Raw genomic sequence first — 12138 nt, forward strand, 5'->3', positions numbered from 1 at the left:
GCCGGCTGGCCAGAGGCCAGGCTGCAGTGGGGAGGCTCCCTGGCACCTCCTCCAGCTCTCACTCCCAGCTGGTAAACAGCAGAGCAGGAGCCAGCCACGCCTCAGCCTCGTGACTGCAGCCCACTCCCCCCAGCATGGTGCACGTGGCATCTGGCGTGGAGAGGGCAGGCAGCTGTCCCTTCCCTCACCTACCCTCCCACCTCACCCACTCGTGCCCCAACCTGGAACCGCACGCTCCGCTACCATCAACACCTCTGTTCCTGGGTAGCTCCCAGAGACTCTGGAGGGCTGCAGCTTACAGGACAAAGATTAGAAGTGGAAAAGGACTTTCCAGCTCCCAGGATGGTTGACAAGGGTGCAGGGAGTGAGGAAGAGTGGAGTGGAAACTTTTGGGGACCTTCCTGTACCGAGAGTCTGAGAACGTGTGTCTGTTCCTCTGAGACCCTGATTATCCCCGCGTCCTTTTGGTAAATGCATGGCCCATGCGTCTGTGTGTACTTCTCTGCACAGAACAGGATGTTGGTCTGTTTTGGGGCTCAGCCCCTTGGGCAAGCTTGGAGTAAGAAGCAAAGCTCTCTAAAGCACCACCCAGGCCAGTGCCCAGCAGACAAGTAGAGCCAGCAAGAGGCAGAGGGGCAGGGTGCAGGGGGTGCTGGGGCAGTGTTGCTCTGCTGCCCCCTTCCCTGCCCACGTTTGGCTTTGCTTCCTCTCAGTATCCTCTCTCTGTGTCTCTGCCTGCCAACCCCTCCATGCCTATGGCTCTTCTGTTTTCTGTGCCTCGGTAGCTCATCCCTCTTTCTATTTTCTCCTCTTTACGCCTCTCTTCCTCTGTGACTCTGGGTCCCTCAGGATCCTTCTTGACCTCCCAATCATGGGCATGGAGTAGAGGCCGTGCAGAGCGCCTGGGGATGGGCACTTGGCCCTGGCATCGTGCCAGGCAGCCCTGCCCACCCCAGATACGGTAGGTCTGGCTGCCTCTTTCAGCCATGCCATTTCGTGCCACTGTGTAAGGTGGGGAGGAAGTGACTGGTGGTTGGGAAGACAGGGTCCTGGCTTCTAGGCCTAAGGTAGTCTCATGCTTCCCAGACATTCTCGTATCTCTACGCCTTCCTTACCCTAAGCATGCATGGCTGGTGTTCTTTCTCCCTGGGGCAAGTAGGTACCCTGATCATCCTTTTGGGAAGTGTCCTGTCGTGTCCCCCCCACCTCATGCCTACACTTCCTCCCTCCTGCTCTAATCACAGCTGCTTTTCCGGAGGAATCAGTCCTTTCAGAGCAGGCCAGTGGTTATTTCCTCCCCAAATACATTCTCACATTCTTATGCAAGGAAGAGGCTGATAGGGATCAGAGAATCAGTTCACCCACCACGTGCCCAAGTTCCCTTATCAGGGGAATCTGAACGCCAGGGGCAAGCAGCCTGGGGGAGTGGAGGGTGGTGGTGGTGGCTTGGAACTGGGGAGCAGTCACCAACTTCTTCTTCCCTTCCTTTCCACCCCCTAGACCACAGAAACCACTTAAAGCTCGTGCAAGCCTGCCCCTCCTGGGAGGGCCTGGGGTGTAAAGGTGGAAAGTTTGTGGGGCCTGGGCAGCTTGCATGCCACATACCACCTCAGCTCCATCCTTCGAGGGCCACCCGCTCTGGGAGGCCTGATCCAGGGATTAGGAACACCTTCCTTTGTGTCCTTCCTAAGAGGTCCATTCCTGGGGAGACCTCAACCCACCAGAGGGACTCAGGGAGGGGGCACAGTCCCCTCAGCCATTAAAAAAAAAGGACATCTCCAGCTCTATAAACATCTGTAGATCTCACAGTCACCACACCTCCCCTTTCCTGTTACAAAGGCCACTGTGGGTGGAGGGACCAGTGGGAGTTTGACCTCAGCTCCTGGCCCTGAACTTTCCATGTGACCCTGCCTGTAGCACTCATCTGTCAATTAACATTTGTGGTCATTTAGACTTGGACGTAGCAAGGAGGGTTGAAAAGCAGGAGCTCTGATTTTTGTAGCGGAAAGACGGGTAAGAATGTAGCCTACTATTAGGTCTCAATTACCACATTGTTAAAAAGGGGACAGTAATATCTGTCCAGACTTGTGTCTGTGAACATGCTTTGAGGCCAGAGCAGTCTGCACACAGGAGGGGTTCTTACGACCTTATTTGCCCCAGGGCATGCTTCTGTGGCTTTAGTTTAGCCTGGAAGTTCCTCCAGGGACATTGTGGTCCCCATGGGGGGGTGGGGAGGGGGAGGGTCACAGCTGTGAATACTGAGTGAACTGCTCCTGACTGGAGTGGACTTGAATTCTCACCTTGCGAGCCTCCTCTGAATGGCAGGTGAGGTAGGAGGTCTGGGTGGAGCCACAGTCCTAAAACTTCCCTGCAGTCAGGGCTGATCCTCAGGCAAGTTTACTTAACCTCTCTGATCTATCTTCTCCATAAAATGGTAACAGTAGCCACCTTACTGAGTGGTTGCAATGATTAACTGGCATAACAATAAAGTACAGGACCTACTGGTACAAAGTACTGTGGTTAAAAAGCAATGTTTCGGTCCCTCCCTCCCTCTTTCCATTCTTACAATCTTCCTTTCTTCTCTTTGTCTGACTAATCTTCGTAATCTCTCTCCTGCTTTATTTTTCTCTAGAACATATTACCAGGTAACATTTCTACATTTTACTTATTCATTTTGTAAATCGTCTGATCCCCGTGTCTGTTTTGATCACTGCTGTATCCAATGCCCAGAACCTCCTGGCCTTCCCTAAGTATTTGTTGAAGGACTGCATGAATGAAGGGTAAATGGCCTCTACTTCTCTTTCCAGCTACTTTCAAATGGTCATCAAATCCAGTTACTCACCAAAGGTTGTTAGGGGAGGAGTAGGACAGTACTAGGGATAGAGCTGGACCTATGGGTGGACTTCACAGGCTGAAAAGATCGGAGAGCTATCATCCTGGGGAAGGAAGTGACCTGACCGGGAGGTGGCAGCTGGCACTTAGGGATATTATAGTGAAGTGATTAAGAACCCAGATTCTAAGGCCAGACTCTCTGGGTTTGAATCCTAGTTCTACCCCTCACTGTATGAGTAAAACCTAAGGTCACACTGGATAAAAATATATTAGCAATAGTACTTAACCCTCAATGGGGTTGTTGGCAAGTTGTTGGAACGGTTCCTTGCATGGCAATTATCTTGGCTCAGCTGTTAGCACTTAATATTATTTGATCAATGCTACCACCTAGTGGACATCTGGAGCAAGATTTCCCTGGCCTGGGGGGTTGAGGGTGGGGTGGGGAGGAACCTAATCAGGGGAGGGAGAAGGAACCGAGGGGTGCTCTGAATGCAAGTGCGTGTGTGTGTGTGTGTGTGTGTGTGTGTGTGTGTGTGTGTGTGTGATGCTAGCATTACACATGCTGAGGTTTATCTAGATCCAGCAGGCTTGGCCCTGGTTAGGGCCACCGGGCAAAATGAGAAAGGGGGGAGGGAGAAAGAAGTTGAGTTGGCACAGCGCTTCCCTTTCTCCCTCCCTCTCCCCCTCTCTTCTTTCCTCCTCCAAGCCTGGCCTGAGCCAAGAGGAACCAGCTCCAGGGAAGGTGGGGGAGAGAGAAGAAGGTCACTGCTGACGTCAGGGACATTCAGGTAGGAGGTAAACACAATGTGACCTACATTTATCCATTTCCCACATTCTGCCCTTACTCACTGGGGTAGCCTTTTCTGGGCACCCCTGAGAACAGCTCTCACAGTCCAGTGGGACCCCCTCCTCCCCCAGGACCTCAATCCCTGGGACATTATCTTGGTCTTTCATTACCCAAGCACTGTTCTAGCTCCTGGCTCCAGCTTTACCCCCAAGGATGGCACAGGTGTGGAAGGGACAGGCAAGAGAGAGGACACCTAAAGGCATAGTGTGCTAGTCTTACATCCACTGACTCACTCCCAAGACACGGAAATTTCATTTCTCTTCAGAACAGGTCGGGGGGTGGGTAGATGGGTGGGGTAGTGCTGCTTTCCCCTGTGCAGCCCCAAGGAACCCCCAGCGGAAGGTGGCTTATGCTGGTTTCAGTCACAGAGTTTTTTTCTGCAGTGACTCAGTGATTGCAGGGCCCCCTGAAGGGGTAGGGACCTTGTTGAGCAGGGAACCTAGGACCTACTCAGGCCAGACCTACTGAACCAGTGTCAGGGTCTCTCAGGAATGGAGCCCAGGATTCTTTCTGCATGTTTATCAAGCTCATCCAGGATTTCTGATGTCTGGTTATTGTGATGCTCATTCAAGTTTGAGAACCACTGCTTAAGGTCTGCTCCAAATCAGACAACTGAATGAGCTTCCTCCATCCCGTGTATGCCCAGGGCAGAGGGAGGAGGGTAGGCTGCAGATCTGAGAGCGTAGGGTGCCAACAAGTGGGAGAGATACCGCTAGAGACAAACAGATATTTTATTAGCAAAAATAAATACATGCCGGGCAGATGGAAAGAACGAGGACCGCAGACCCGGTGGAGACCTCCTGAGGAAGAGACGGTCTCTCAGGCTACAGGCTGAGGTGGGCAGGCGCCAGGGAGGCTCCGGGACCTAGCCCACCACGCAGGGCGGGCAGCAGGGCAATCAGGGGCGTCTCACACTCCCCCAGCAGCACGTCCCTGCGGAAGCCTGCTCCCCTGTCCAGCACCTTGGCCCTCAGACTGTGGGCGGCCAGGTCAGGCGGGCCGAACCCGTCGAAGAAAAAGTCCTCATTGAAGATGGGGTTGGCGCTGCATTTGACCACGCGGCTCCGCTGGCCCCGAGCCTGGGCGCGCGGCTGCAGCCTCAGCACCACGCAGCAGCCGCCGCCGCCGCACCCGGGCAGGCCCTCGGCGCTCACCAGGCGCAGCCGCAGCCGCCCGGGCCAGGCCTGGTACTCGGCGGAGAGCCGCAGCTGCCCGCCCAGGGGCTCGAGGCGCAGCACGCTCTCCTTGGCCGGCCGCAGCTGGAGGCACAAGAAGTCGAGGTGGAAGAGCGGCGGCGTGGGCGGCCCCGCTCGGCGCGGCGCGTACGGGCTGGTGTCGGCCGAGCTCGCCTCCTCCGGGGACAGCGAGCGCGGCCTGGGCGGCCGGGGCCTGGCCGCGGCGAGCCAAAGGGCGACGAGTCGGGCGACGAGGCCGTGTCGCTCTCGGGGGCCCGGCAGAGGCGCAGGTCCGGGGAGGAGACGTGCAGCCTGGACTGCGCGGGGGGCAGCCCCCCGGCGGGGGCGGGCGGGGGCGAGTGGAACAGGGACTCGCGCCGGCGCGTGTGCGGGCTCTCGGGCAGGAAGGCCCAGCCTTCGCGGCCCGCCAGGTGAGGCAGCGAACAGGCTGCGGGGAGGCCGCGGCCGCCCACGTCGCGCCCGCTGAGGGGCTCGGCGCTGCCTGGGTCGGGGAGCCGAGGCGGGATGAAGAACTGCGGAATGCGATCGGGGGTGAGGACGTTGGGGCAGGCTCGAGCCAGCGGGCACGGGGTGCGGCGCTTAGGAAACAGGCCGGAGGGCGCCCACCAGGCCCTGGGCTCCGCGGCCCCCAACCGGTAGCCAGCTTTCTCCAAGAGCCACATGCGGTAGGGTGGGGGGGCTGAAAGTCCGAGTTCCACGAGGCCGAAAGGGTCCAAACCCAGCGTCTCAGGTGGAGGCCTGGACAAGGAAAGAAGGAAAGCCCAAGGTGGGTGATGCTGCAAACGAGCACCGGGTGGTCTGCCGCCATGCCCTTCTTTACGGGCCCACGGGGTGCACAAGCCCCTGTTTGAGCGGGGTGGGGGGAGGATGGGGAGCGACAAAGGGCGGCGAGGTCTGGGGGTCCGGGGAGAAATAGAGGGAGCCCAGGGCTAGACAGTCACATTTTCAGATCAGGCCTTGGACATCCGAGTACACAGGCTCTCCCATTGCTCCCGCTGGTACTGAAGATGTACACCCACTTCAGAGTTAGAAGGCCTAACACACCCACTAGAAGCCTAGACTCCTATTAGGAAAATAGAGTAACACCCTCATTAACAAAAGGTCTGTAGCCGCAGACACCGACCCGGGTTCGAAACCCCCGCTCATATACACTCTCCGCTTGAAGAGACACCGCGGCCCTTGGAGGGTTCACGGCCTTCTCCCATGCCCATTCCAGAAGACTAAGGCTCTCCTCCAGTGTCTGATCTGGCGCCCCTTGGGACTACTCCCCTTTCCCCAGCACCCCATCCCCGCAGGCTGCACTCCCGGGCGGCACAGCAAGCTTCTCCAGGCTGAGCCATCCTTTGGCCCTAGCCACACCTGCCTCCTCTCGCGCCTCCCTCGCCTTCCCGAGTCGTTCCAGGCCAGAAGCAGACTCGCTGCACACTTGGCTGCTGCTGCCCTGCGAGCGAGCACCTAAGGCCGGTTCGAGACGCACCTCTCGGGAGCACAGAATCCCACCCCTCCTAAAGCCCTGACTGCTCCGCTCCCTGCGTCCCAGCCCTACCGCATCCCGAGTTCTGCGGCGCGGGCCCAGCCGTTGGGCCGCCCCTCCCACTCTCCACTCCCTTTCTCCCTAGGAAACCAGTGAGCACAAAGGCAGCATTGATCCTCTGCCACCCCCCCACCCCCCCGAGCTGACTCCGGGAGCTGACTCCAGCGCGGGCTTACCGCACCCCCTCGCCGAACCTCAGGGAGCGCGATGTTCCGACTTTCTGCCTGGGAGTCTGAGCCCATGGCAGCAGGCTCGGTCAGGCGCCCAGAGTGCAGGCCTCACCGGTGGGCTGCCTCTGGGTCCTGGCCTCTGGCCAGGCGGCGTTCAGAGCCCGGGGGGAAGCAGCTTCCTCTCCAGCTTGCTACCCCAGCCCAGTCCTGGGAGGAGCTGGCAGGGGCCTCCGTTGCCTACGTACAACCTCTTTTCCTGGATAAACACAGCTCTGTCTTTGCGGCCATCAGGCCAGCCTTCTTAACTCCTTCCTTCAGGTTGCTAGCAGCAAGCCAGCCCTGTGCCCTGGGGCCTTCTCTGCTGGGCCCCGGCTGCTTGGGAGTTGGGGAGGGCTGCAGTGAAAAGGGAGACAGCCATTAGTGGGCAGTGGCCTCCATCCCTTAATGCTACGCTGGCCCCACCCAGCCCTCCTAGGTGAAAGCCACAGCCACTGCGACACAAATGGTAACTTCTGCAAAGCCCTCCTTGCTGGAATCCTGCCTTGGCCCCCATTGTTCAGTTCTGGAGACATCCCAGTTGCTCCCAGACAGAGTGATTTGTAGTGACTGGTTCTCCCAATTACACTGTACCGGGAAAAGGGACCAAGCTCGAAATTTCTGGACATAGAGACACTGAGGACAGAGCTGTTTCCATCAGTGAGTCAAGGTCAGGCTGTGTCCACCTGCCCCCCATCCTTGTCAGAAGTGTGTTAAACTGTAAACATGGAGGATGTCTCCCCCTTCCTTCCCCTCCTTGAAGGCAGATCCTAGGAGACACAGGCCACCACTGACAAGATGAGACCATCAGCTGTACTCCAGGCACCCTCACTATCCTTCATTCACTCCTTAGGATGTTTGCATAAGCTATTTCCTCTTCTAGGACCACTTCCCCTTCACCCTTCAGATCTGGAGGTCCTCACTGACATGCTCCCATTGAAATTAGGGGGTTCTCTTGTCTACTTTCACAGCATCCCATACTTTTCCTTTATGGTACTGTTCACAGTTTTGTTTTGTTTTGTTTTGTTTTTTTCTGTGATTTATTTCTGTGATTATTTAATGTCCTCCTCCCTTAGCAGACTGTAAGCATCACAAAGACAGTGCTTAGAACAAGGCAGGTGCTCAAGCAGGATAGTTGAATGATATTAAGCAGAATTGTGTCTGAATTAGTTCATTTATCCCTTCATTGTGCTAGGTGCCGGGGAGACATAGAATGGGGAAGCAGACAGGCAATAACGACAGCAACAAGACAAATTGTGAAACTCTGGAAACAGGATGATTATTCTGACATCTGATACTTGAGGGTTTTGGGGGAGCAAATGTTTCTTTTATGGAGATCCCTGATGGCACGCAGACCCTCCAATCCTGTGGCTGCTGACTCAGCTCAGCCCTGGTGTCATTTCTGGGGAGGGTGGTCTGTGTGGAGTGCTGCAGCCAAGAACTCACAGCTGTGGCCTCAGTCAGGTGGGTTGGGGATCTGAGCTCTGGGACTTACTAGCTGTGTGACCTCTGGCCTGTAACTTAATCTCTCTGGGGTTCACCTTTCCCATCTGAAAAATAGAGAGAAAATACCTAACTCAGAGTTGGCATGAAGATTAAATAAGATCACACATGCGCATCAGTTAGGCTGACTTCTGCTAAAAGTACATGAAAAGAGAAACCCCACTTCAATCTGACTTGACAATGAGGACATTTTTGTCTTCTATGATAAGCAGTCCAGAGGAAGGGTAGGATTTAAGGAAGTTTGATTCTGTGGCTTCATTCATTCATTCATTCATCCATAGTTATTTACTACCTACTATGTGCCAGGCACTGTATACTGCACTCTGGGGATATAGCAGTGAGGAAATAGAGAAATCTTCTGGCTAGATGGAGTTTATACTTTAGTGGGGGAAGAAAGACCACAGACAAAAATAACTGAGTAAAAACTACAGTTTATTAGATGGAAATCACTGTTGGGGAAAAACTTAAATTAGGGGAGGATCATAGAGGGTGTCAGGAGAGCATGCAATTTTAAATAGTGTGGTCAAAGATGGCCACCTTGAGAATGTAACATTTCAATAGTGATATGAAGGAAGGAGGAAGGATATCTGAGGGAAAAGCATCCTAGGCAGAAGCAATGGAAATGCAAAGGCCCTGAGGCAGAAGTATGCCTGGAGTGTTCAAGGAGGCCAAGAGGCCAGTGTAGCTGGAACAGAAGGAGTGATGGGGAAGTGAGATCAGAGAGAGCGGGTCCAGACTCTTGGGGGGCTTGCAGCATTTGTAACAATTTAAGCTTCTCCTTGTGGTGAGCTGAGGAGTGATATGACTTGACTTATGCATTAAAAGGGTTGCTCTGGTGGCTGCGTTGAGAACAGAATAAAAGGGGTAAGGCCATAAGTAGGGAATTCAGATAGGAGAATATTGAAATAATCTTGGCACAAGATGATTGGGGCATGGATCTGTGTTGTGGTAGTCAGTTTCTGGATATATTCTGTAGATAGAGTCAGTAGGATTTCCTGATGGATCCATCCCCATTTAAGAGAAAGAATTATCCAAGGTTCTTGGCCTAAGCAACTGGAAGAATGGAGTTGCCGTTTACTGAGAGGGGGAAATATCAGGAGCTCAGTTTTAGATCTATTAAACGAGGAGATGTCTCTTAGACATCTAAACGGAGATGTTGAGTAAGCAGTTGGATATACGAATCCGGAGCTCAGAGGAGAGGCCCAGATTGGAAGTATAAATGTGGGCACCAAGAGAAATGTAGATGGAATTTAAAGTCACAAGATTTGATGAACTGAAGGTAGAAAAGAAAAAGGATCCAAAGACCGAGTCCTGGGTGCCCAACAGTTAGAGTGGGAGAGGAGGAGGAACCAGCTGTGCCAGATGCTGTGGGAAGGTCCGATAAAATAAGGACTGAGAGTTGACCATTGGATTTAGCCCTGCAGAGTCATTAGTGACTTTGACAAGACCAGTTTCAATGGAGTGGTGAAGGCAAAACCCTGATTGGAGTGGGCTTGAGAAAGAATAGAAGGAAGAGAGCAAAGACAGCTCTCTGGAAGAGTTTGCTAAAAGAGTAGGGAGAAGCGGGGCAGTGGCCAGAGAGGGAGTAGAATCAAGAGAAAAAATTTTAAATGACAGAAATATGGTATGTTTGCTGATGGGAAAAATCAAATAGAAAAGGACAACTGATAATGCAGAAGAGAGAAAGGAGAATATTTGGAGCAATATTGCCAAGTAGACGAGAAGAAATAGGTGTCATGCATAAGAAATAGAGCCAAGGGTGGTCCCCTGCCTGCTGTGTGAACAGTTCACCCACAGTTACTGGAGGGGAAGTAGAATAAATTGGTGGAGGTAGTAGGTGGAGAGATGTGGTAGTGGGAGCTTGCTCTTTCTGAATGCTTCTAATTTCTCAGTGAAACAGGAAGCAAGGTCTTTAGCAGAGAGTGATGATGGGGGAGGAGGTGGTGCTAGGCATTTGAGTAGAGAGGCCCAGGAATGAAACAGTCGCCTAGGAAAGCAGGAGAGTGAATGATCTAGGAAACTGCAGGATGACTGCTGGGCAGTATCACTAGGATGACTGCAGGGCAGTATTACGGGCCCACTTTAGGATAGCGATCTAGACTTTAAAGTGAGACCAGACAGCAAGGTTGTGTGGGTTTTCTCCAGCTGTGTTCAACTGTGCAGTGCACTGGGGAAAAATAGGCAGAGATTTGGATTTAGCCAGGATTATGCTCAGTCTTTGACAGTTCATTTTCCTCCTTTCTCTTGCCTTCCATTTCCTTCTCTTGGTGGATATTAAATTAAGGATGCATACAAGGGTGTACAGCAGTGGGATTGAAAACTGACTGCAGATAATCCACAACCTGGCTGTATTAGTTGGGGTCTCGTGAGGAAAACAGCAGTTGCTAGATGGTTCAACAGAGGGAGTTTGACACAGGGAATTTGTTACCAAGGTGGTGGAAGAACAAAAAAGGCAAATAGGAAGGTGAGGGCTGTCTAGCAGAATCTGTAACCATGGAGACACAGCCACTACTTGAGTTGCCTCCCAAAACAGAGAAGGGAAGAAATACCCTTACATCTCCTTACTTCCCACCTTCCAGTGTTCCACCAGAGCCTTCCAAAGCCAGATGACAAAGGAGACTGGGAAATGTAGATTGTAGGCACTAGCCCTCTGCAGTCTAACACAGAGTAGGGGAAGGGTAGGGATCTGAGAGCAATCAAGCAAATGACTGACACACTGGGTAGCCAAACAATAAGACATCAGACCAGGAACTTGGAGATCACCTCATCTACTCTTTCATTTTTATAGAGCAGGAAACAGACCCAAATGAAATGATGGCCAAACAGTAGCAGAGTTGTGACTAGAACCCAGATCTTCTATCTTAAACAGCACGGTTCTTTCTTGTACCCCAGGGGTCTTCATAATTGAGCAGAGCTTCTCCCTTGAATGAGGACCCAGGGTGTGGCCTCCTCACCTCTTCCAGCACCATTGCTGCCACTCAAGAACTATATAGGTGCGCTTCCCTGGTGGCGCAGTGGTTAAGAATCTGCCTGCCAATGCAGGGGACACGGGTTTTAGCCCTGGTCTGGGAAGATCCCACATGCCGCAGAGCAACTAAGCCCGAGCGTCACAACTGCTGAGCCTGCGCTCTACAGCCCGCAAGCCACAACTACTGAGCCCACGTGCCACAACTACTGAAGCCTGAGTGCCTAGAGTCCGTGCTCCCAAACAAGAGAAGCCACCGCAGTGAGAAGTCCGCTCACTGAAACAAAGAGTAGCGCCCGCTCGCTGCAACTAGAGAAAGCCCGCGCGCAGCAATGAAGACCCAATGCAGCCATAAATAAATAAAATTTATTTAAAAAAAAAAGAAAAGGAAAAAGAACTATGTAGGTGACCCAGGGCCTTGACCTCCTTTTTCTCGCCAGTGCCATTGTAGAGGGACACTTAGAGGACTGGGCAGTACAGAGTGCTTTCCTGGGTTCAAGCCAGATGAAGAGACACAGAGGGGACAGACCTTTCCTCCTGGTCGGCAGACAACTGCTACAAGACTCCCTGGGCTTTTAGGCTAAATTGTCCTGTGTCCTTGAGTGGTGGCCTCGGGCAGCATGACTTGGCCACCAATGCTCACTGTAGGTGCTAGCAGGTGATAGGGTTGGTCATATACTGTGTCTTGCACCTCTGGCTCCTCACCCAGGACCCGTGATAAATGACCTAACTCTGTGGTCTTAGTTTCAGGAAGACCTTAGGGGCCCTTTCTTTAAGAGCTGGTATGAATTATTGATGTCCCTTGCCTTCTGGAACTGGTTGGTCTTACAATTGCCTTATTCACTCTTTCGTTTCTCCTGGCATTTGATTCAGACATTTGCAGAACACATATCCTTCAAGCAGAATAAACTGATTCAAGCAGAATAACCTGCCACATTTGCCTGGATGGCCTGTTGGGTTCCACCCCATCTACCTACGTAGTAGCTGTAATTCCAATGAATGCACTACACATGGAATTGGTTTTTAAAGTGTGGAGGCAGAAACTCTCCTTGTTT

General features: G+C 53.1%; 1 protein-coding gene across 1 annotated transcript; it reads right to left on the reverse strand.

Annotated features, from left to right (window-relative positions):
• Window positions 1-4503: 4503 nt before the first annotated feature.
• On the reverse strand, window positions 4504-5537 carry C2CD4D (C2 calcium dependent domain containing 4D). The gene is given in 2 exon segments (XM_060087744.1): window positions 4504-5057; window positions 5060-5537. Coding segments are annotated over 2 exon segments (1032 nt in total).
• Window positions 5538-12138: the final 6601 nt, after the last annotated feature.

This window comes from Mesoplodon densirostris, chromosome 2 (assembly GCF_025265405.1).
Source record: "Mesoplodon densirostris isolate mMesDen1 chromosome 2, mMesDen1 primary haplotype, whole genome shotgun sequence".
NCBI classification, from domain to species: domain Eukaryota; kingdom Metazoa; phylum Chordata; class Mammalia; order Artiodactyla; family Ziphiidae; genus Mesoplodon; species Mesoplodon densirostris.